This window comes from Indicator indicator, chromosome 21, assembly GCF_027791375.1.
Source record: "Indicator indicator isolate 239-I01 chromosome 21, UM_Iind_1.1, whole genome shotgun sequence".
Classification (NCBI taxonomy): domain Eukaryota; kingdom Metazoa; phylum Chordata; class Aves; order Piciformes; family Indicatoridae; genus Indicator; species Indicator indicator.
The window spans coordinates 3,853,441-3,879,778 of record NC_072030.1 but is presented as its reverse complement, the minus strand read 5'-3'; the positions used below and the strand labels follow the sequence as shown (position 1 = coordinate 3,879,778).

General features: G+C 42.2%; 1 protein-coding gene across 2 annotated transcripts in view; it reads right to left on the bottom strand.

The window, feature by feature from the left end:
- NELL1 (neural EGFL like 1) overlaps positions 1-26,338 on the bottom strand; it is a 310,625-nt gene that overhangs the window by 196,925 nt on the left and 87,362 nt on the right. For both annotated transcript variants that reach the window (XM_054390328.1, XM_054390329.1), the window contains exons 11-12: positions 24,566-24,665; positions 7,985-8,113 (exon numbers count right to left, since the gene is read on the bottom strand). In XM_054390328.1, the coding sequence (XP_054246303.1) occupies positions 7,985-8,113; positions 24,566-24,665 (229 nt within the window). The remainder of the gene's footprint in view (positions 1-7,984; positions 8,114-24,565; positions 24,666-26,338) is intronic.

The window sequence follows — 26,338 nt, the reverse complement described above, 5'->3', positions numbered from 1 at the left end:
GGCCAGGCACAGGGCCACTGTGTCCTGTAGGGTCCCTACCAGCTTTATGGCAACTGCAACTGCTTAAAAGTCTTTTAAAATATATTTTAAAACATCTCCTTGACACACTACAGCACTGCAAACAGCTCCTCAGGAGTTCAATGTTATTTTTCCCCAACATGCCTAACAATTACATACAAGTCTGAACAAAATTATTTTCTTCATTGCATCCTTTACTTCAGGACTCACTGCACTGCAGACTGAGATCAGAGTCCTTTAAGTCCTTCACACACATCCTCTAGTGAATTGGGGATGGGAGGTGTTCATTTTCATCTGTAATAGATCTTGCTGTAGGACAAATGCACATCCTTCCCTCCCATGACAACCTTATAGTTACATCTAGACAGCCTCCAAATTGGATCTCTTGTTGTACCAGTATATTGCCAGCACAGAGCTTGGGGCAGTTAGATGACATGATTTACAACAAGCATTTTCACATGGTTGCAGTCAAGCCCAATCCAATAGGTTATCTATAAACTGGCTGTGAGAACTCCCATTTTGACAAAGGACTCCACACTCCCAAAGCCATTCTTTAAGAGCAATGGAGAGAGAGCTTGAGCTTCAAAACTGCACATCAAGTTTCTTTCAAGTAGCTGAAAAATGCCTACAAGCACCAAGCTCTTAAAAAGAGATGATCTTTGCCTCGTTTCAAGGCTTCCAACTATGCAAAATTCCACATTCCCAAGTACAGCAAAAAGGTAACAACAGAGAGTCAGCAGCATCTAATATTCCTCCCATCCTCTCAATGCAAAACACAGTGCAGAGATCACCAAAAAAAAAAATTAGGCTGGATGCTACCTCTGATGGTTTTCTATTCCAACCTGCTTTTGAACTTCACAGGTCCTTTAGAGAGTTGCTATTTTGTCAGAAGCTGAGTAACAAAGGTGTTTGGTCTGCAACAGGAAAACACCATTTTGCATATATGCACACACATGGACATGGTTTTCTCAATGCTTCTAGTCAGCACCAGATTTAAAACCAAAGGCAAAAGCTCAAGCTGTGGGTTTGAAGAGCTAAGCACACGATTTTTAGCACCCTGTACAGAAGTGCTGCTAAGTGGCTTCCCAAGCAAAACGTCCTTGTTACAAATATTTCTCAGCATTTTACAGTCCAGCTCAACCACAAGCAAAGTTCTGATCATCACTGCAGGAACAACTCAGGTTTTTTTAAATTTGCTTTGCTGCCACATCATAGAATCAGTCAGGGTTGGAAGGGACCACAAGGATCGTCCAGTTCCAACCCCCCTTGCCATAGGCAGGGACACTTCACACTAGATCAGGCTGGCCAGAGCCTCATCCAGCCTGGCCTGAAACACCTCCAGGGATGGGCCTCAACCACCTCCCTGGACAATGTTTGGTGCAAATATTTACCTGGTCTAAAATGCACTTAAAAACTCTTCCCAATTTTTCTCTTCTTCACTGATGTCAGTAGAAATGTAACAAGGGCTATGCTGTGTCACAGTTTGAAGAAAGGATTTTGGCAGTATCAGGATCAATGCAGGGGCTGAATGGGTAAAGACCAGCAGAGCTCTTTTTGCTCACAAAGGTTAGTAGATACACATCATGTCACCACTTCTTGTACAGATTTCTCCCCCTTCCAGTGCTGGAACATGCAATGGGGACAATTTGCTCTAAGGGTCATTACACTGTAAAGATAATGATACTGACCCAGCAGGAAGGCACAACCAATTTATTTTTTTTTTTCTCACCTACTGGTCAGCTTTTAAGTCAGATTCTGCTGCAATTAGTAGCTAACAACATGTCACTGGACTTCTCATTAACCCATCTGAAAATAAGACAAAATTCTATTTTTAAGAAGTAGTTTGAAACAAAGGCTGAGAAACTGAAGCTTGAGGCACCCAAACTTCAGGCCACCTCCTGGAGAGGCTGTCCTCAAGAGAAGCAGTTTGTTCCAGCTCTGCTCCCACTCAGCCCCACTCCACAAATTCAGAGACATGTGAATGTACCCCTGTCCCCAATTCTGCAATGTGGGCATACCCAGAGATCTGGGAGGCTTAATGGAATAAAGATTGGAATGCCAGTAAAGTGCTTAAAAGGCAGACAGTGAACTGGACCAGTATTGCTTGATCCTTTATCAGAAATGATCAGCCTGTCCTTGACAAATATGAAAAGGTAAAAAGCAAAGCTTTATATATGAGATACTAAATTCTACCCAGTGTAATTCAGAAGAGCATTTGTTGAATCTTCACGTGAACAAAAATCTTAACAGCCTCAGAGCAGGATTTTTGTTGCCATTTTTAGTTGCCAAGGAATGAGGAGATATTTTCTTTCTTTAACAGCAATGATTGTAATCTATTCAAATGCAAGTTACTGATGTCAGAACTGACAGTTGCAAGGCTGGATTTCTTAGGAGTCATAATTATTTATGACACTTTATTACAACAACTCCAAAACATATGGTTATCTCATTAGAAATTACAATTTATTTTCATATAAATCTCAGCATGACATTACACCAAAAGAACTAAAGTTACTCCAGGGGATGGTGAAGAATTTCACTTTCCAGAATTTGGCAGTTGGAATATGAATTTAGACTGATTCACTGGTGTGTATATATAAAAGCACTTTTGGTAACACAACTAATTTATCTAGAGCCATATATGGCAGCAAAATAATTTTCCAACACATTCCTGAACCTTCTTTGTATAAGAATCTAACATTCTGTTTGAAAACCTTCTGTCCACTAGCAATCAGCTTATCACTACCTATGAACCTATGCATTTCCTTGGCAGGGGAAGGTCTACTTTGTTTTTAACTCCATGTCCTCCACTAGTAGCTCATAGCAGAAGGAAACTGCAGTCTCATTGTTGAAGCCCATAAGCCCACAAATGCAGGAGACTGACTGACAAGTTCCTGATCACATAATGAAAGATGAATTTGAGTTCAAGCAATGGTTGAGATTAATATTTAAGTAGGCAGGACAAGTGCATTATTTGCATTGCACCACCAAGAGAAGAGTCCCTGGTAAAGAGGATGACACACATCAGTGGAAGCCTACAACTGACACTCTCAGCTGCCTGAAGTCCTAAAAAGCAGGTTAACAACTGTCTTGCAAAGAAACTGAACGTCTAAAATACCAACCTGGCATTAAGCCACATATTGATTAAAAGGGGATTGGGTGGGGGATGGTTTTGTTTGCCTGGGGGGTTTTGTTGTGGTGAGGTGGGGTGGTTTTTTAAAGCCTCCTTGTGAGGACTTGGATCCAACTGAAACACTGCCACTGAGGCAGACTTTGGGTGAGAGATGATGATCTTGACTCTGAGATTTCTACATTGCCTCAGTTCAAGAGGGACAGGGAGGTACTAGAGAGAGTCCAGCACAGAGCCACAATGATGATTAAGGGAGTGGAACATCTTCCTTATGAGGAGAGACTAAGGGAGGTGGGGCTCTGTAGCTTGGAGAGGAGGAGACTGAGGGATGACCTCATTCATGTTTATAAAGATGTGCAGGGTGAGTGCCCAGAGGCTGGAGCCAGGCTCTGCTCAGTGATGCCCAATGACAGCACAAGGAGCAATAGGTGAATGCTGAGGCATAGGAAGTTCCATGGAAACATGAGGAAAAATGTTTTCACTGTGAAGATGACAGAACACTGGAACAGATTGCCCAGGGGTGTTGTGGAGTCTCCCTCTCTGGAGATGTTCAAGACCCATCTGGATGTGTTCCAGTGTGATCTGGTATAGGTGATCCTGCTCTGGCAGGGGAGTTGGACTGGATGAGGCCCCTTCCAGCCCCTAACAGTCTGTGATTCTGTGATTCTTCTGTCATTTTGCTACAGTTTCAATGCAAGAAAAAAAAAAAAAGTCAGTGCAGTTGCAATGCACACAGTCATTTGTTATCAGAATTTGTCCCATTTTCTTAACTTCAGGTGATTTTATGAAGTATGTACATACAAGGTAGAGTTAAGCATGGGTGTACAGGTATGAAGCACAGAACAGAACTTTCTTACAGTATCCAGTGAATAGAAACTGCAGGAAATAAGAATATCTTGTGAAGCAGGGTTTTTTGGGGTTTTTTTGAGAGTACAATAAACAGAAGGACTATCATTAAAAGCTGACCCAAAAGTCAAGTCAGTGGACATAACCCAAAACCTCAGTCATACATCACTGCCACACAGAAAGTTTATATGGGTACCACAGAATGTTCATGTCAAGTCCCAAGCCACAATGCACTGAAATTAGAACAGCTGCGATGAAATCACTGCAGAGGAGGAAGGGGGAGGGGGAGAAATCAACAAAACAGAACTTATTTTACACAGCAAGAAAAACATCAGCTGTGGAAACTCAGCAAATTACCAGCAGACTGGAAATCACAAGTGGTTCTACAGCATTCTATCAGGGCAAAAAAATGGGATGAGTTTTCTCAAATATTAAGGCATTTAATTCATTAACTCTTTAAGCTGAAGTAACAGCACTAAGGTGACCTTGAGGGTCAGGGCAATTCATGCCTGAATTAATCTCACAGAAATATATTCTTCACATATCTTCTCCTGTCACTATTAATCCATGCAACTTTACCAGGAAAGGAGGAGAAAAAAAAAAAAAAAAGAGGTAAGTCAATATGAGGAATTCTCAGTGCTGTATTTGGGCTCAGAACCTTCAGCCACTTCTCTAAGGGCAGGACAGACTCACCTGGGACATCATGTCCTAACCACTGCCTCATGAGCTGCTTCTGCCAGAGGAGCTGGGTTTGGGTTTTATACTCTTGTAAAATGGATTTATGTTGTTATCTGCTCCTAAGAGACAAACTCAAACTCACACAGCTTGTCACTCTTTAGATCAATAGCTGGAAGACATCCTGGAGACCAAGTGTTATCCTACTTAGGTCTATAGGGAAAGCACACCTTACAATATAGTCATACAATCAGAACATCACTCTTCTAAGCCCACTGGAGTCAATGGATCCTTCCTTACATTCTCTGGTGACACTGGTGAGACCTGGAGCAACCTCAAGTCTAGTTGAGAGGTGTCCCTGCCGATGGTGGGGAGGTTGAAGTAGGAGATCTCTGAGGTCCCTTCCAACCTAAGCCATTCTATGACAAGACATCTTGTGGTATGATACTGCCTCGCTTTTACTAGGTGGTTCTTGAGAGCATAAATAGCTGTGCATGAAGGACAGAAGGTTAATACTTATTTTCTTGCCTCATGCAGTCCTGTCAGTGAGAAGAGGCATGCACTTATCCTAACTGGGAGATGCATCCCACTTCAGACATAAATGTCTCTCACAATGAAACAGAGCTCCATAGCAATTATGTAATAATCACTTTTACACCCATGTAACAACCTTGCAGTGGAAATGGGCTGCTAATGTTTCAAGCTTAGAAGGTAATAAAGACCATAGAACTGAAATTTGTCAGGGAAAAGGGGTCCTGCTTTTGCTCTTTGCTGTGAAATACACAGCAGAAACTCATAGAGTAACAGAATGGTTTAGGTTGAAAGGGACCTTAAAGATCATCTCATTCCATGGTTTGTTTTTTTTTTTTTTCCTATCATACTGCAATGTGAACCTGGAACATTAATTTACAAAGACACAAATTGATTTTAAAGGGCAAAGCAGACTTCTTCAGAGATCTCACATGATCAAAATGATGCCATAAGTTCCAGCACGATAAAACTCCATGAATAAGAGTAGGCAGAAATAATAGTGAAAACACAGATAAGGCAAAATAATACCACACATTAGAATTCACATGCACAAGAACTTCAGATGAACTGGAAGAACTGAAAAAATCCAGAAAAATCCAAGTTAATCATCTGGAGCACTCATCTGACATGCCAGTACAGCACAAGTATGGAATAGTTTAATTTCACCACCTCAAAGGCAACAGTAACCTTAAATGTCTTGGAAACTCAAAGGCTTAGGAACAATGAAGACAAATTCAGAAGTACAGGCATGAATAGTATCTGCCTTGCTTCCACAAGTGGTTTGTATGTTTGCAACTTGTTGTTTGTTTTGTGCATTTAGTTCTTACACAGAAATCCAAAAGTCACCCCCCAAAATTCCATTATACTACGCAAACATCCTGACAAATCTTACCTTCAGCTACATGCCTTTGCCTTATTGACTTTGATTTATTCAAACCACAGCTTCACCATGCATTAGAGAGAACATAAGACAGACAGCTATGGAGAGATTCTACTCAGCAGATTAAACATACAGATGAGAGAAATGAGGCTAGAGCAGCATACAAGGAGATTTTGCAGCGAGCCTTTTTGAGGAGTGAAAGGAAGCTCTTCACAGGGCTAAGCGACTGTCAGTCTGGAGCTCCCCTTGCTAAAGGTCCTTTTCTTCTCTATGTTATGTCCTAAAAGCTGCTCTCTCTCTAGCCAATTTATTGTTTCATAACATGCAAAAAGTGCCTGTCATCTATCCCGTGGTCTCAGCAGCAAAAGCAGCTGTGTTTGTTCTGTCGCCTCACGATTCACCCACAGGCACAGAAGTCAGGGATTTGATTTCCCTTCTAAATGTTAACACTATGCAGACCAGATATGTTGTAATTCTCACTAATTTCTTCCAAAAGCTCCTGGTTTTCCTCCACCACTACAGCACTACGAACATCCAAAGTTATTTCAGTCATTTACATTTTTTTCCATACAGGAAAAAAGGAAGAGTCCACTCCTAGGTAAATAAAACCACCAAGCACTGATTTAATTTAAACCAGCAATAAAGAACAAATATTGATTCTGTATCATCACAGCTCATAAAGAGCCTTCTTGCTGTCTTCTGTTTTCTGAGTAGCCCTTGCAGTGCCTATAGGGCAGCTCTTCTCACACTTTTTTGCACAAAGCAGGGTCCTCTATATGCTTTATATCTGCTGCCTATCTTGAAGAAGAAAAGGGCAATCTATTTTCCCAGTCACTGAAAGTACATCTACAAGATCACTTAAAATTTTGTTTGCAGAGAACTAACTAAATACCCTAAGATTTATGGTTGCAATTTACTGAACAGCTTCATAAAGTGCTATTTAAAGCAGCCCTGTTCACTTACATACACTAAAAAGTCTTTTTATGAAAGCAGGATTGGTTGAGCCCAGCCCATGCATGTCCTTTTTTTATTCTTTCATCCTGTCTTCCAATTTTTACAGTGTATTTTAACAGCTTGTCAAAAACACCATCTCCCTTCCATCACCAGTAATAGTGGAAAAACGAATCAAAACCTGCCTATAATGGCCAAAAGATTAAATATTGCAGTCTGACACACAAGGGCATTATTAAAAAAAATAACAAATAAATAAAATTGCACAATGCAAAGGCAGGAAGGACTGTGGCATATGTTAATTCTTCAGTTTAGGTTTTAATAAGCACATCACAGCAATGAAGAACAGCAAGCTCTAGAAAACACTGAGAAATAAAAAGGAGAATAATGCCCTACAGTATTTGTTCGTGTGATGGAACCATACATCAACAGAAGTACCTCAGTTGCACTATTCTAAGAAATAGTTCTCTTCTATATCACAGGAAAAGCATTTCCAGTAAAGTACTTGGCCCAGAGAAGTACTTCAGGAAGGTCTGTAGGTCATCATTTCTATATTCAAGCCTCAGCACACCTTCACACTTACCTTTCTCACAAATGCCTGCAGATTTCCACTGCCTACACAAATACATCTTACAAAAATGTTTCTCTGCACAAAAACATTTTAGAAGGGAGCTGCTATTGTCTGAAAAAAAAAAAAACCTGTTATCCAAATAGTAACGACAGCACGACCAAGGCGTGCCAAGGTGCAAGTGCATCAGTGAAGTCTGCCCACAGATAAGGGAGCTGAGCAGTCCAACACCACTTGTAAACTTTAGTCCATATTTATGAACACAAAAGGGGTCCCTGTGACATTCACCATCATGAAAGTCCACTGAGCAATGGATTTCATTCGTTGGCCTGGTTTGCAATGCTGTGTTTCAGACTAGCTTAAGGGGTTTGAATCTTTTGTTTACCTTCACAATACGCAGAGTCCCCTTGGACAGAGAGATAACCATTCTTGCATTCACAAGTAGCTTTTGTGTTCCAGTTTTTGCACTCTGAGTTTTCACCACATTTGTGTCCCTCTGCACAGAAGTTATGGCCTGAAACACAAGGAACATGCGACCTGGTATTAAAATATTTAGGTTGTTTTTTTTTTTCCACAGCTATTCAGATTTAATATTTACACTGACATTATTACTCTGACAAACTCTGGCATGCTACAGTCCAGGAATTCTCTCTCTACATCCATCTGATGCACGTTTTCTTTTTTTGCATGCCTCCATCAATTCATTCTCAGTTAGAATCATAGAATCAACCAGGTTGGAAGAGACCTCCAAAATCATCCAGTTCAACTTATCCCCCAGCTCTATCCAATCAACTGGACCATGGCACTAAGTGCCTCATCCAGTCTTCTCTTGTAAAACCATTTTGTTCAAAAAAAATGTATTTCTATGACTAGTTTTAGTTAGGAGAAAAGACAATTTCAAAGCATTCAGTCATCACATTAGCCTTTTCCCGAACCCACACAGGATAAGATGCCACCTTATCCCTAAAATTGCCAAGAAATGCAGCACTAACTTACAGCAAAATGATAATAAAATGCACTAGAAGAATAAATAAATAAATAAATAAATAAATAAATAAATAAATAAATCCTTCACGATTCTCTTATGATACATAATCAAGCATGCTTTTAGAAGAGCAAAAATAAGATGTTGCATTAGAACACAAAACTATCCTGGTAGTCAAAACAGTCTCCATGCTCTGCCTTGTAATTCTGTCATCAAAACCCAGCTGGATTGTTTCTACACTTTATAATTAATCCATGCATCATGTTTTGTAGAGGAGAATGTTTATTAATCTCTCCTTTTCCCTTGACACAAACTCTGAGTAGCTTCTTTGTGAACAGTTTCTTTTATTCCATACAAAGTCATTTCTACAAACATGATGAACTTTCCCTCTTTCTTTAAAGGCACAACTGGCTGAAGTTCTTCCTTCCTGATTTTCAGTTTCTTAAAGATGTGTCAAAATCTCTCTCTGCTGAAGTCTTTCTCTTTTTCAAGGCACTCCACTGGAAGTACTGTGAAGAATAACTAAACACCTTGCAGAATTCAACAACAGGAGGGGTTTTCGCACTCATTGGTGTATTCCTGGTGGGTTTTTTTCTCTCTTAATATCCCGAAGTCAATTTCTATTTGCCTGTGATATATAAACAGTCAGTATATACCTGGATTTTCTCTCCTGGAGGAGGGAAACCAGAAACTCAGATGTACGATTAGCTACTGGTATTCTAAGTTGCATATGAGTTCCAAAAGAGTTTCTCCCATTTATGTCTGTTCATAAAAAAAAAAAAAAACCCAAACTTCAAGTCCTAGTTCACTGATCCTAGACTGTCTTACCACCCTCTAAGGACAGCTAAGAAAAAGATGACTTGGACATCCAAACACCACATTCAGAGCTTTGTTCATATTCATAGAATGGCTTAGGTTGGAAGCCATTACTACACTGAGAGATTACCAACACTCTTTGGAAGACTTCAGTTTACACTAAGTAGAGTTTTCATCTACAGTAAGCAAATTTCCATAGGGCTATCCTGAATCTGTTGTCATTGGAGAGAGTGTATTTGTTTTTAAATATGCAGGTCAGGCATCTACTAATTTAAAACTCTGGTTTGGTCATTTCAGTGCGCTCCAACTTCATGATTCTGACCATCAAACATTGGGCTGTGAGGTCATTTTTTATGAATTTAACAGCTGTTACCAAGTTGTGCCAGGGGAGGTCTAGGCTGGATGTTAGGAGGAAGTTCTTCACAGAGAGGGTGATTGCCCATTGGAATGTGCTGCTCAAGGAGGTGGTGGAGTCACCGACCCTGGAGACGTTCAAGAGGAGACTGGATGAGGCACTTAGTGCCATGGTCTAGTTGATTGCTTAGGGCTGGGTGATAGGTTGGTCTGGATGATCTTGGAGGTCTCTTCCAACCTGGTTGATTCTATGATTCTAAGAAGGACACTTTCTCAGGGTCAACATCCACCTCAACATTCAAACTTCAGATTGGTTTCCTCACAACCAAAGTACCTCCCTAGAGCTCAGTTAGCTCGTTCTGTCATTGTAAGCCAACTCAGGAGAAAGACTCAACCCCCTTAATGAAAACTGCAGAAATCCCTTCCAGTCTTCCTTCATTTCACAGTCTGGTAAAAAAACCACTCAAGTATTCCAGATACAGCCTTGTCAAGCCTCGGTTCCTTTTATACTGGTAAAAAAGGGTGCATTTACACTGCCTTCAGCCGTTTATGCAATCGCAGTATTTGGATCCTCGTTTTTGCCTTTATAATTATAATTGAAACCAAACACTGGAACCCATTTCTCCAAAGGTATCCACTCAGAATCTAATTTCTACTCCCCAAGCAGGATTATTATTCTGTTGGTGTTCTAGATAATATCCAAGAGACAACAAGTCTTATAACATTTTCTTTGTCACTGTTTCCCCTAAGACTATGATATCCTAAGTCTATTTCCTGCTTCTTTAGAATAATAATTCTGCTTTGAACTCAGACACAGCAGTAGTTTTATATCTGACTATTATTGGTAGCTACTACCACTCAGAACCAATGTAACATATCAGTGTGTTAAGCTAAGCAGTATAAAAATCCCACATCTTGATTCTGTGTGGATTGGTGCTGCTTTCTTAAGATAATTTTTTTTTTTACTTATTTCTACTTCCCTCTCATCCAAACCTGTAAAAAATACTCCACTTGCCTCGAGAGACCATCTAGTCCAACCACCTGCCCTGAGCAAGATCACCTAGAACATACACAGTGCTATAACACTGTGTGCTGCCAAGCTTTTACAAAACAAATGGAATTTGAAGGTTAACCAGTAAAGAAAAGGGGAAAAAAGAACTTGATGGTATAGAAAAATAAGGGTTCGCTGTGCCTTGATCAAAGGACAAATACAACTGATTGGACCAGAGGCTTTTCCAATTACTTCTCTTTTTTTGCAGTGAAGATGCACATTTAGCACTTCAGAAGAACCAAGAGGTGCACAACAAGGAAGCCTGAGTTCTGCGTTTCTTAGACCCTGGTCTGCATTCTCCCCAGCTGGGTTTTTGGAGATAAGAGAAGAATAAAATATTGCCTACTCTGAGTTCATGCTGGGCCTGAGCACTTTTCCTGTTCTTCTGGCAAATAAAGACCACCTCTCATTTGGACTGCAACTTGAAGAAATAAGCTAGCCATGTTCTCACATTAACAATCTCAGTTCAACTCCTAATTTAGCTAAATATTTTAACTCATTCAGCAAGACAGTCAGGAATGCACCCAGGACTGGAACAGGCTGCCCAGAGGGGTTATGGAGACTCCTTCTCTGGAGTCTTTCAAGATCCATCTGGATGCATTCCTGTGAAACCTGTGCTAGATTCTATGGTCCTGCTCTGGCAGACAGGTTGCACTCAATGATCTTTGGAGGTCCCTTCCATCCCCTACCATCCTGTGATCCTGTGACTGCAATAGCCATGTTTATATTCCTGACCAAACAGGGAGAGTCCCAAGCACTGACTTAAACATCAATCTGCTCATGGCTAATCTATTCATGGGAGCAATTACTTATCCTCAACCAAGCAGAATGGAAAAGAAGGCAAACATCCAATTTTTATGAATTCCTTGGTGTGAAATGGATTATAGGCTTCCTTTAAAATACCTACACAGATGGCAAATCCATCCGTTGATGTCTCTGTGGGATCTCTGATCTCAGCCTGGGTGGCAGCTAGCAGAGGGCACGCATTGCAATTGCCCAGGTGAAAAGAACTGAGTTACTGAGACTTCAGAATATTCAGCAAAGTCTTATCAGAGACAGTCAGCTGCTCTTTAAATATAAGAAATGGCTTAAAATAGAATCGTGGCGTCTGAGCAAGCAGGCGATTGGAGAGGATTTGACAGAATCACACAAAATCTTACAGAGTCCTGGTAATCTAAACTAATTTCAGGCCAACACAGATGACAAGGCAAGTGAGCATGAATTAAAGTTACAGGTAAACACGTTCAGAACAGAGGTCAGAAACCATTTCCCCCACACACAAGCACACACAGTCCTAAATGTGCACATCAGCCCTTCAAAGTCACTCAAGACATTCAAGATACAATTAGATACCACCAGCTGGGAATTATTTTTTATTTTTGATGGGTCTGATGACCTCTGTCCCTTCCCCAAGCATTTCTGATAGCATTACTCCTCTCCTTTATCAAGGCTGCTGAAATGTTTGCTCCAGTTTTTCTGAAGTATATATTTGTATCTTTCTACCTCTCTCTTCTGACTGGAGAATAACCATTAATAAATGTATTAAGACAATTATGAAAATTATCCAACTTCATACTAGCAGATATAAAACTATCATTTCTGCAGCAGCAGGATCTGCACAACTGGCTAGGGTTTAGTGATTTCACATCAGATTATCTAAAATTAAACATCTATTCCACTTTTGGGACACCTGAATATTGCTCTTATTTTCCCAATCTCCTCAATGTGTTCAGGCTCCAGTTCCCAGAGAGGGCTTTCCCAGAGCGGGCTTTCCCAGAGCAGCATGCTAAACTGTCTTCTGCTGTCATCCACTTCTAATTACCTAACATATTTAGTAGTTTGACTTAATTATTAACTGAGGAATGCAAGAACTCATTCAAGACTATAGCTGAAATCAATGTGTCTCATATCCATGCCTCCTCGTATTTTTTTTCTGGGCAACTCTAAAGTCTCATTTTTCTGAGACTTTCCTTGTAACATTTGTAATCTTTTCTGTACTTCTTACAGTATCCCCAGCTGTTCACTTCGAAGACTGCAAAACCTTATTCTCCTGCTGTTCAAGAACCTACCCTTTACAAAAATCCACAATTCACTGTCCCACCTTTCAGAGACTTCTAAAAAGAGTGCTGATGATACTTCCATTAATAGCATTAGAATTGCTTGAAAGACCCAAGGTAATTCTCAGTTGCAGCCTATGATAGGACAAGGGGCAATGGATATAAACTGCAGCGCAGGAGGTGCTGCAGTTCTTCACTGTGAGGGTCACAGAACACTGGAACAGGCTTCCCAGAGAGGTTGTGGAGTCTCCTTCTCTGGAGACATTCAAGACCCATCTGGATGTGTTCTTGTGTGACCTGTTGTGTCGGTGTGAGCTGAAATTCCCCCCCCCACCAACAATAACCAGGCTAGCCCAGTCTGGAAGCAAATGAAAAGCTGTATTTACAAGCAGAGTCTAAAATCTACAATGAAATGCAATGAATATGTACAAATATACAAAATTCACAACATTCACAAATATATACAATCAACAGAAAAAGCACAATCGATCTCCCTTTGCTTCCCCCCAAGGGGACCCTCCCAAAGGGGCCTCCCTCTCCCAGGAGCTTCCCCCCCAGACCCCCCTGGACAGAGAAGCAGAGTTAGTTAAGCAGAAAGTTGTTAACTTAGCTGCCAAGGTCAGTGTGTTATCTTCAGCCAGAAGAGAAGAAGAAACAGCAGCCAGACAGCCCAGCAACTGCCCCCACTGCCGAACGCAGAATGTGCCGAGTGCCTACTTTGTTTTGGGTAATAGTTCTTAAACATTTCTATCTATCCAATGGAAGTGTTTAGAACAATCGTTATTTTGCTTTCTTACACCCAATAGTGACTTATTTACATTCTTTCACTTTCTCTGTTCTGAACTTTGCAAGGAAAAATTAAAAAGACAGTTTCAAACCATCACAGTCCACCCCTTCTAAACAATTCCATTGGCTGCTACTATCATTTATCTAATCTAAAATAATATCTACAACAATAGGTGAATAAAGACCATAGTCCATTCCGGCTATTTCAGATGTAGATGATTCAAAAGAGTCAAATCACAGGAAAAACAGCAAACAGCTTGTTTCCTCGCAGATGGAGCGAAGGAAGGAACAGGGACTCTCAGGTGACTCAGGGCTCTGAGGGTTCGTGCACCGTAAATCTCATGGGCTCTCCTCTTGGGCGCAATGCTGTATCTGCGCAACACTCTGAATTTAACCTCTCTCAGCCAAAGTTAGATTTTCTTTGTGGAATACATTGAATTTCACCATTTTCTTGCATCACCCAATAGGTGTGACCAGGACCTTCAGCAGAAACCACCCCTCGGACAGGTTTGGCCTCTCCTGAAGGAGAAAATACCCAAACAGTTTTGCCTAACAGATTCTTTTCTCTGATAACAGGAACTCTATCACCTTCTTCCTTTCGCAACAAATCTGATTGGGCAGGTCCAGCTCGATTCACTGAACCTCTACTATTCACCAACCAGGTTGCTTGTGCTAAATGTTTCTCCCAGTTTTTCAAAGATCCACCCCCCATGGCTTTGAGAGTGGTTTTCAGCAAACCGTTGTAGCGTTCGATCTTCCCTGCAGCTGGTGCATAGTAGGGAATGTGGAATATCCACTCGATGCCGTGCTCTTTGGCCCAGTTTTTTACAAGATTGTTCTTGAAATGAGTTCTGTTGTCTGACTCAATCCTCTCTGGAGTTCCGTGTCTCCACAGGATTTGTCTCTCCAGGCCAAGAATGGTGTTACGTGCAGTTGCATGAGGAACTGGATAAGTTTCCAGCCATCCAGTGCTTGCCTCTACCATAGTCAGCACATACTGCTTACCAGATCGAGAACGAGGTAGAGTGATGTAGTCAATCTGCCAGGCTTCACCATACTTGTACTTGGACCATCGGTCACCATACCACAAGGGCTTGATCCGCTTTGCCTGCTTAATAGCAGCACAAATGTCACAGTCATGGATGACTTGTGTGATAGCATCCATGGAAATGTCAATGGATGTGTCACGAGCCCATCGGTAGGTTGCATCTCTGCCTTGATGTCCTGACGAGTCATGGGCCCACCGAGCTAAGAACAGCTCACCTCGGTGTTTCCAGTCAAGATCAGGATCAGGATCAGAGTTTGTGTCCACCTGGGAAACTCTTGCAGCTAGATCTGCCTGATGGTTGTGTTGTTGTTCCTCTGTAGCTTTGCTCTTAGGAATGTGAGCATCGATGTGTCTCACTTTCACTGGGATTCTCTCAATGCGAGCAGCAATGTCTTGCCACAGATCTGCAGCCCAGATTGGCTTTCCTTTCCTCTGCCAGCCATTCTTCTTCCAGTCTTTCAGCCAACCCCACAAGGCATTGGCTACCATCCACGAGTCGGTGTAGAGATAAAGCTTTGGCCATCTCTCACGTTCAGCTATGTTAAGAGCTAGCTGGACAGCTTTTACCTCTGCAAATTGACTGGATTCTCCTTCTCCATCTCTCGCTTCTGCAACTCTGCGCGTTGGACTCCACACTGCAGATTTCCATCTCCGCTTGTTCCCAACAAGACGACAGGAACCGTCTGTGAACAAAGCATATCTCTTTTCATCATCAGACAGATCATTGTAAGGAGGAGCTTCCTCAGCACGAGTCACTCTCTCCTCTGGAGGTTTTGCACAGCTTGTGCCTTCTGGCCAGTTTGTGATCACCTCCACCAAACCAGGCCTTTCGAGATTTCCCATTCGAGCTCTCTGTGTTATCAGAGCCATCCACTTAGACCAAGTAGCATCTGTTGCATGATGTGGTGAAGAACCTTTGCCTTTGAACATCCAATTCAGTTCTAGGAGCTAGAAGAAGTTGTGACTCAGTTCCAATCACTTCAGAAGCAGCTTTCACTCCTTCATAAGCAGCTAAAATCTCTTTCTCTGTTTGAGTGTAGTTTGCCTCTGAGCCTCTGTAGCCACGACCCCAGAAACCAAGAGGACGTCCTCGTGTCTCCCCTGGAGCTCTTTGCCATAAGCACCAGGTTGGACCATTGTCACTCGCGGCCGTGTACAGAATGTTCTTAATGTCTGGACCAGTTCGGACAGGTCCCAGACCCATTGCTTGGACTACCTCTCGCTTGATCTGGTCAAAGGCTGCTTGTTGCTCAGGACCCCATTGGAAACTGTTTCTCTTTCGAGTCACATCATATAGAGGTTTCACAATCTGACTGTATCCAGGAATGTGCAGTCTCCAAAATCCCACTATGCCTAGGAAGCGCAGGGTTTCTTTCTTATTGATGGGATTTGCCATGGTGGAGACTCTGTTTATCACATCCATTGGGATGTGACGGCGACCGTCTTGCCACCGCACTCCCAGAAACTGGATTTCTCTGGCAGGTCCTTTCACCTTGTCTCGCTTGATAGCCAAACCAGCTTGCAAGAGAATGTCAAGGATTTTGTTACCTTTCTCGAAGACTTCTTCAGCAGTCTCACCCCAGACGATGATGTCATCGATGAACTGAATGTGTTCTGGAGCTCCACCTTTCTCCAAAGCATCATGGATCACTGCATGGCAGATGGTTGAACTGTGAATCCACCCCTGGGGCAAACGATTGAATGTGTACTGAATGCCTCTCCAGGTGAAAGCAAACTGAGGCCTGCATTCCTCTGCTATGGGAATAGAGAAGAAAGCATTAGCAATGTCTATGGTAGCATACCATTTGGCGTGCTTGGATTCCAGCTCATATTGGAGTTCCATCATGTCTGGTACAGCTGCACTCATGGGTGGAGTTACTTCATTCAAGGCACGGAAATCAACTGTCAGACGCCACTCTCCATTCTGCTTTCTCACAGGCCAGATTGGACTGTTGAAAGGTGAATGAGTTTTGCTGATGATCTTCTGACTCTCCAACTGACGAATCAAGTTTTGAATGGGCACCAAAGAGTCACGGTTGGTTCTGTATTGTCTGTGATGCACAGTTTGAGAAGCAACCGGCAGCTTTACATCCTCTATCTCATGTTGTCCCACAACTGCAGATTCATCTGAAAGCTCAGGTCTAATGGACAACTTCAATTTCCCTCCATCAATTTCTACAGTTGCTATTCCAAAAGCCCATTTGTAACCCTTAGGGTCTTTAAAACGCCCTTCTCTCAGAAAGTCAGTTCCCAAAATACAAGGTGCATTAGGACCTGTTACAATAGTATGTTTCTTCCACTGCTTCCCAGTTAAACTTATGTCAACCTCTATCTTAAACAACTCTTGAGATCCACCAGTGACTCCCTGAATAGTTATAGATTCTCCCCCTTGATAATTTGATGGTATTATGGTGCACTGAGCTCCTGTGTCAACCAAGGCCCTGTACTTCTGAAATTTTGAAGTGCCAGGCCACTGGATGTACACATCCCAATAGATTCTGTTATCTCCATTATCCCTTACCTCCCCCTGGCGGAAGGCAGGGCACCCCTAATGGTGGGGATTACCTCCACATGTACAGCTGGCACAACGTCCAGCACCAGAATTAGGATCACTGTTGGAGCTATCAGAGTTGTTCTGGGAAACTGAGGAAGCGACAGCTACCCTCCTGGTATTGCTACCTCGGGATCTGCCCCTCTGCAGCTCCCGTAACCTCTTGAAAAGATCAGAAGTTGGTTGACCATCCCATCTGTTCATGTTCTCACCAAACTGATCACGCAGAGTTATCCAGATACTGCCACGTGATTGCCTCTGCTGTCTGTTTTGGTTTGACCTGTTCTGGAATGGCCTCCTTGGAGCACGTCTGTTCCTAACAGCTGAAACTTGTATCCATCTGGAGGAAGAGGAATTAGAATCATCCCCCTTCATCAAGTTGGATATGGAGGTTTTAAGTTCCTCCTTCAGCTCTTTCATGCAATTCTTCATTTCTCCAGACAAAGTTTCAATGGCTGAAACCAAAGAAGTACGTGCAAGACTATCCTCCAATTGCCTCATTTGGTCAGTGAAATGGCCAACAGTAGGAGGCACTCCACCATAATTTCTTGCCACAATCCTGCTTGCCAGAATAGTGGCATAATTAGGAGGAGCAAGCTTAATGAGCTTTTTGGCAAGGCCTGTTCCAACAGGAATTTCATCAGGATTCAGAGTCTTATGATCTCCATACATTACTTCTCTCACAGCAAACTCTCTCAGACGCTTGATTCCCTCAGCTATTGTGGTCCAAGGCTTAGGGTTCCATGGTAAATCATCTCTGCTGGGGTACCTCAGCGAGACTGCCAGTAGGAGGCGTGCCCACAGAGAAACTTTACCAATGCACTTGCCTAGATGCCTGTCTATGCCTGTATCCTTTGAGAGCATCCCCAACTGAGAGGCTGACTTGTCACCTACCATCAATGCTGGGGCTCCCATATCAAAACACCTGGCTAGCCAAGACAGGACTGGCTCATTATCTCCTCTGATGTAATCCTTCCTCACATGTCTAATTTCCTGTCTGGGTGCATTAGCTGACTGTATGTCATCCTCATCATCATCATCATCATCATCCTGAGGTTGCTGTCCCCATAATCCTATTTTAATCCTCCGTTGAATTTCTTTGAGTTCAGAGGCACTACCAGCAGTTGCTAATCTACTAGGGTCTACATCCTGACCTACATTTCCATCATCCATGTGGGGTCTCAAGAGGTCTACCAGAGTTTTAAGGATAACCCTCTCTTCCTCATCAGAAGGATCTTTCTTAACAGAGGGACCCTGAGTAGAAGGACCCTCATCTCCATCTGCACCATCTCCTGCAGCATCTGCATCTCCTTTACGCTTTCTGGTTACAGTGGCCACCAAATTTACTGGCTTGGTTTTCACATTCACAGCAGAGTTGGAAGAGCAAGTAGCCTTATGTCTTTCTTGATACAGTGCTATCAGTAGCCATATGATTATTCCAAGAAGCAACAAAATTAAGATTAAGGCTAGTACAAGATATCTAGGGTACCACTGGTTACAAAGACCCTCTGTAGTTGCAAGAGGAGTAACAAACTCATATGTGTCTGCTAGCAGATCCATAGTTGAGTTACCATAGCTTCTTAGCCCAATAAGACCATAACAGAATTCACCAACATTCAGTAACTTGTTCTTAACCCAAAGAAATGACTTATATGCCACATATCTCACAATCTTGTCTATCATGCAGGAAACAGCCCATCTGTAGACAATCACACTGATAACAGAGGAAATAAAATTACTCAAAATCCAAAACAGCTTCATTTTGCTTTCTAATCTGAGCAGAAGTAAATCACAAGCAATCGAGCCCCACGTTGGGCGCCAAAAATAAAAAGTGTGTCGGTGTGAGCTGAAATTCCCCCCCCACCAACAATAACCAGGCTAGCCCAGTCTGGAAGCAAATGAAAAGCTGTATTTACAAGCAGAGTCTAAAATCTACAATGAAATGCAATGAATATGTACAAATATACAAAATTCACAACATTCACAAATATATACAATCAACAGAAAAAGCACAATCGATCTCCCTTTGCTTCCCCCCAAGGGGACCCTCCCAAAGGGGCCTCCCTCTCCCAGGAGCTTCCCCCCAGACCCCCCTGGACAGAGAAGCAGAGTTAGTTAAGCAGAAAGTTGTTAACTTAGCTGCCAAGGTCAGTGTGTTATCTTCAGCCAGAAGAGAAGAAGAAACAGCAGCCAGACAGCCCAGCAACTGCCCCCACTGCCGAACGCAGAATGTGCCGAATGCCTACTTTGTTTTGGGTAATAGTTCTTAAACATTTCTATCTATCCAATGGAAGTGTTTAGAACAATCGTTATTTTGCTTTCTTACACCCAATAGTGACTTATTTACATTCTTTCACTTTCTCTGTACTGAACTTTGCAAGGAAAAATTAAAAAGACAGTTTCAAACCATCACACCTGTGCTGGATTCTATGGTCTTGCTCTGGCAGGGGGGTTGGACTCAATGATCTCCAGAGAGATCCTCCTACCATCCTATGAGCCTGTGAATTTCAACCTCAAAATCTGTAGTAATGTTAAAATTTAACCCCTAGGTTACTACACAAATGTGTAAAAGTACTTTTGGGGAGCAACTCATAGGAAGAGTCCTAAGATCTGCAGTAACAATTACACCCTTTGGTGACTTGAACCAGTTTTTAATGAGTCATGAGCAGTCAGACACTTTGCACAGCAGCTTTTACACCTTCAGAGACTATGGTCCCAGAACTCAGTGGTCTGACATAAACCAGTAACTTCTTAAATTCTTTCAAGCTGCTCTTTCACTGCAGACGTTATTACATGCTGCTTATTTTTGCTGTGCATTACAACAATGCTCCTGCACAGCCTAAACAGCTTATAAAGATATAGTTTTTAATTTATTTTTGTTCTGGTATAAAGCTCTTCTAAATCCTAAATAATGATTCTATGAAGAGACTTCTCATCCTCTAACTGAAAGCATAAAAACCTTCTTAAAACAAAACAAAGCAATACAAATAAAGGTGGCAGAAGCCCCATTTTGACATGTAAGTGCTACCTGCCACAAAATAGACTCTGCAGCTCATCAGTCACATTTTCTTTACTTCCAGCTAACCAGTATCAGCAGTCAATCTAAATCCATCAGCCAAACCATATTACAGGACAGCAAATAAAAATTGCTTTCTCCAGAAACCAAACAGCTCTCACTACTTCATGATTTCCTCCTGCTCTATCTTTTAAGGAGAGCAGGACTGAAACTGCTAGGGCTGTTAAGGCTATCCTTACATACTAAAATTGTGAACATAACAACATAAAAATTCTCTCACAAAGTTTTATTTGAATCACTCAGTCAAAAGGGGGGGGGCAATCAGTCTTTCAAAATTATACACTGTTTTTGGCAAGGAAAAAATAGCTAAAGGGAACAATAAAACACTTTTATGACACTTTCTCTCTTTTTTTTTTTTTTTTTTTTTTGGTATTAGATTTGTCCCTGGGCTGTAAAAATTGTAGCAGGTATGCTGGAAGAAAAACAAGATTTTATTGTAGAAGGCTTCTTTGTAAAGTTTTAAAATTAACTAAAATCTCTGGCAACCTAAGAAGAGAGCTTAAAAACCCCACGTTGAGCTGCTGAAAAGTAGAAAGTAGCCACACAGTTTAAGCAAACTTTTATATTAAACACACAGATGGAGATAAAATCTAGGTACCCTCTAGATAACACTCAGAGATGGAGTCTATACACAGCTTTAAGGAGTTCTGGTTTGCATTCAGGTACATCAAGTCACAGAAGTAAGCTGTGATTGCACAGCAGAGTTCTTCCACACTACACCTCCCTTGCCTTATACAATCATTTAGTAAAAATCTAGAAATTGGCTTTTAGCACTACATTACTTTTTGCTATACTATAAACACACTTATCAGACCTGATAAATAAAACCCAAAAAAGGTATTTTATTTGCAGTCCTTCCTCTTCTACCCATTTACAACCAATAATGGCTATGTAGGAAGCCCACCAGCTGTGTACATGATAGTATTCAACTCTCTCCTTTGCTGCCTCACAATTTCCACCACCACAAACTTCACAGATTTATTTCTTCCTTGCATACCCCATTTTATTTTAGGCACTTATCCATTATTGTGGCAGATAGTACAGAGATCCCTGAAGAGGGCACAGTCTCATATCACAGCATCATGAAATTTCCGTTTCTCTCTGCAGCTTTTCCCTTCTACTGATCCCCCACATTCATCCTTTCATTAAATGGAAATTCCTTTGCTGCAGCTAGAAAAGCACAAGCTGCAAACCTCTTACCCTTGCCCAATTCAGGAAAGAACATGGAAATTCAGCAGTTCCACAACTAGATACTAAAGAAAGCACAAACTGATAGAAAAAACAAAACCTACCAGTCACTAGCACACAGAAATATTTACACAGAGTCTCACAGTATATCAGAGGTTGGAAGGGACCTCCAGAGATTGTTGAGTCCAAGCCCCCTGCCAGAGCAGGATCACTTAGGGTAGTCTGCACAGGAATACATCCAGGTGGGTTTGGAAACTCTCCAGAGAAGGAGACTCCACAACCCCCCTGGGCAGCCTGTTCCAGGGCTCTGTCACCCTCACTGGAAAGAAGTTTCTCCTCATGGTGAGGTGAAATTTTCTATGTTCAAGTTTGAACCCATTGTTCCTTGTCTTATCACTGTGAACCACCCAGAAGAGCCTGGCCCCCTCCACCTGACCCCCACCCCTCAGCTATTGATAGACATTGATTAGATCCCTCTCAGCCTTCTCTTCTCCAGACTAAACAGCCCCAGGGCTCTCAGTCTCTCTTCACATGGGAAATGCTCAAGTCCCCTAAGCTTCCTCATGGCTCTCCATTGGATTCTCTCCAGCAGGTCTCTGTCTCTCTTGAACTGGGGAGCCCAAAACTGGACTCAGTATTGCAGGTGTGGTCTCAGCAGGGCAGAGTAGAGAGGTGGAAGAACTTCCCTAGACCTGCTGCACACACCTTTCTTCATACATCCCAGGATCCCATTGGCTCTCTTGGCCACAAGAGCACGTTGTTGTTCCACACACAATTATTATTATTTACACACAATTATTGTTCTCATTTAACATTTACCAGTAAGCACTTACTAATCACCCTGCTGATTAACTAAAGGTCGAGCTAGGGGCTGACACAAAGAATTATCTGTATCGTCATCCATCTAATGTGAAATTTGCACATGATGAGCAAATGATCCATGTGGATTTCCAAGGAACATTCTGATTACTCAGGACTATATTTACTCCAATATTTCTTCCTCATTGCTTTTGCTTGGACTATAAAAGCTGAATATAGTCTCTGAAAGAGGTTATTACAAAACAGGGAAGCACTCTATCCTTTCCAAGAAAAGGACATGGTGGCACAAAGCAGAACCAGAAACTATGGCCTGCTTGCAATATCACAGGGCACCTGCTGGCAAGATAAAACTCATACCAAATGTAGACTTCTTAATAAATATCCATTTTTAGCACCAGCACCCTAGATATGATAAAATTATATACTACCACTTGAGGCTGCATGCAAGTGAGGCAAGTGGCAAGCAGCATATATTCTCCTTCAAGATATGAAGGCTTAACTACAATTGATGCTTTTGTAAAGTTGACAAAATGAATCATATCTTTAAGCATAATGTTCAAAAGAGTTTTAAATGACAAAGATGAAATACAAAGGGAGGTGGTTCTGTCTTAGCAGTCAGCTAAAGCAGAACTGAGTGCATCAGTTGGAAAGCACCACGTACAGGGATTCACAGGAAGTGGAAGTACAATCCACAGAATCACAGAATGGTTTGGCTTGGAATGGAGCTCCAAAGGTCCTTGAGTCCAACCCCCCTGCATGTCCTCCACTAGAGCAGGTTGCTCAGAGCCTTGTCCAGCCTGACCTTGAATATCTCCAGGGCTGGGGCCTCAACTCCCTCCCTGGGCAACCTGTTCCAGTGTACCTATCATTAACAATAACCTAGAAGTGAATAATTACAGAACTTATCTTTCATCAGCTTTGAAGCTTCCAGCTTTCTAATGCTTTTTAAGTAATGATGTTTTCAGTACTGCACTACATCAAACCAGGCCATCTGTTAAGAAGTATCATTAAGACAGCAAGCCCTCTGAGGGACAAAGGAACAACATTTGCTGAGAGCTTAAGTAGTTACAGATGTTTCCAGAAACTGTTTAAAAAAACTGATGTGTATATTCTTAGACCATGATCCAGCAAGCAGTCTCAAATCATAGAAGCATAGAATGGTTTGGGTTGGAAGGGATCTTTAAGATCATCTAGCTCCCATGCAACCATATGAATATGCTTGCCAGCATTCAAGGTGTTAGTAAATATTTAACCATCCATATCTATTAATATTTACTGCCCCTTCAATGGCATCTACAATGACACGGGGGGTGTTTAGGTCTCAGTAACTATCTAAGCTTGGAAATGTCCAATGCTCATTTAATACTCTTTAGACATTTCTGAGGGCTATCACTAAAGGCTGACACACAAGTCCTGCTCTGAAAAAAACAGGCTCTCTTCAAGCTCAGATGAGACTCGTTACCAAGGGAGAGGTGTGGAACAGAGGTCCAATACAGTCAGAGCCAGGGAGTGATTATTCTGACACCTTTTACCCAACAGCTCACTGACACAAGGCACATCAAGAAGAAAGCTTGCTCAGGTTCTCTAGCCTTGTGACAGCTGCCTTTTCCACTTTTTCCTCATGTGAGGGAATCTTTCTCTACTAATATTTTAGCTATGATTTGCTCAGTCTAGTCCAGCATGCAACCAGGGCTCACCAGGGCTGAAATGTAACAAGCAAGAGGAACCTACACCTGAACATTCCACTGCAAGGAAGAAACCTTGGCTTCGAGGCTCCAGGGTTATTATTTCACTTCTATTCTGTCATTGTTCAGCTTAATTCATAAAAGAGTCTTGAGAGAGTTGAGCTCCAAATCAGCCTCCATATACTAGAATCTTAAGGTTGTTATTATTGTGATTTTCAAACAGAGAGTTTAAAAACCCATTTCCAAACCCCTGAGTGTTCAGTACAGTTCAAAGTTCAAGCAACATACATTCTTACAGACACCCTCTCTCCTCCAACCTTTGCCTTTTCTCCTTTCCCCTTTCCAATTCAGAGCAATTACAGCTTTGTGTCTGGTAAGTCTCTTACCCAAAGGACTCTCACTGCCTGCTTTGCCATGAAATAGACACAGGTTTATAGGTATACCTAATATCTCACTAAAAAGGAATTACTCCTTCCATTGTTTCCACACCCCCCTCTCCATTGAATAAGCAACTTCTATTCTTTCCAAGCATGCACAATCTCTGGCTTACCTCTGCAAACACTGCAGCATTGGTTCTCTGGAAGAACGTGATCCTTTTCTGAGCAGTTCAATGGTGGGCAAGTCTCTGTTACCTTTACTAAAACTCCATTCTGAAAATAAACAGCATTATTTTAAAATGACACTGATGAAAACATCTGCAAAGGCAAGGATCACATCATTTTCAATTCATAGCTCTGGTAATCTCTAATAAAAACATTGGCAAACTGCAGGCAGCAAGTTACATTCATTCTTTACGCTAGTACACCAAAACTAAAATAATCTATTTGGACATTTTTATGCCCAGAATGGAAAGAAAAGGAGGAAGAAGGGAGGAGAAGGAAAGAAGAGAAACCAACACGAAAAGAAGACAAAAATTCATGTTATTAAAGCACCATTCTCATAATCTGAGGGATGGGATACTTGACTTTGAACAGAGGCTATTGAAAATGCCTGTGTCTACTCTATGAAGAAATAACCCTACACAGACACCCCCTTACTAGCCAGAAGCTTGCTTTCATATCTACAAGACACTGCCACACCTAGCTCAGGGGCCACAGCCAGTACAGATAAAACTCTCTGCTGGTAGCCTCACCAGCCATGCCACACGGATTCAGCTACCTCACTCCAGGCTCCAGAATTAGCTCTCGCAGCAGCAAGCTGCCCTACAGAGTCATGAACACTGAAATGCCTGCTGAGTCTACAAGGTGCCAACGATGCACAAGGTGCCCAGCATCTATCAGGGCTCACAAATGGGAAGTGCAGCAGACCTGGGACATGCAAAACTGACCCTCCTGCACTCACTGCCCTTGAGACTGCAATCTTCACACTAAGCAGGGCCAAGTAATTTTTTTTTCTTCACTTCCCAACTGTCTTTACTGGCAAGCTGCATCAGTTTCTGTCACGAAAAATGCTATTAAAATCCCACAGCCATCAGGGTTTTGGTGGTGGTTGTTTTTTCTTAAAAGCAGCTCCCTGCAGCATCACGCAGGGCATGCATCAACAACACAAGTGCCCACACGAGAGCACTGAAGTTAATGGAAGTATTCAGTTTCCTTCTGATCTCACTTCCCTAAGTGAAAAAGAGGAATCTCCTATGGTTGCCTGTGCAAAGGTGAGAAAAGAACCAGACCCACTGAGCCGTCATTTACTATCACGTTATCAACCTACCAGCTGGAAGAGCTCCGGCTGGAACTCCTCGCCTCTTCCAGCTCAGACAAGACAACTGCAGCAGAAAGGTTACAGTGTGTCAACAGATGGACAAAAAGTGTTGACTGAGGGCATGCCTGGTCAAAAAGACAGCAAGAAAACAAGAACTTGTATGAAAGTCAAACCAGTGATCAGGCTGGGGGAGCTGGGCTTGTTCAGCCTAGAGAAAAGACTCTGGGGGAACGTCAGGGCTGCCTTCCAATACCTGAAGGGATATTACAGGAAGGCTGCAGAGGGACTGCTCCTAAGGGTGTCTAGCAACAGGACAAGGGGGGATGGTTTGAAGCTGAGAGAGAGTAGACTTAGACTGAATCTTTGGAAGAAGTTCTTCAGTACAAGGGTGGTGAGACCCTGGAACAGGCTGCCCAAGAAGGTTGTGGAAGCCTCCTCCCTGTGGGTGTTCAAGGCCAGGTCTCATTGAGAGGTCTCCCTGCCAATGGAGGGGAGGTTGGAGAAGGAGATCTCTAAGGTCCCTTCCAAACTAAGCCATTCTACAATTCTATGATGAGTCAAAAAGCTAAAGCTAAATTCAACCCAAGCTCACACCTTCTATAGTGAATCATAAAGGGAGTGAATC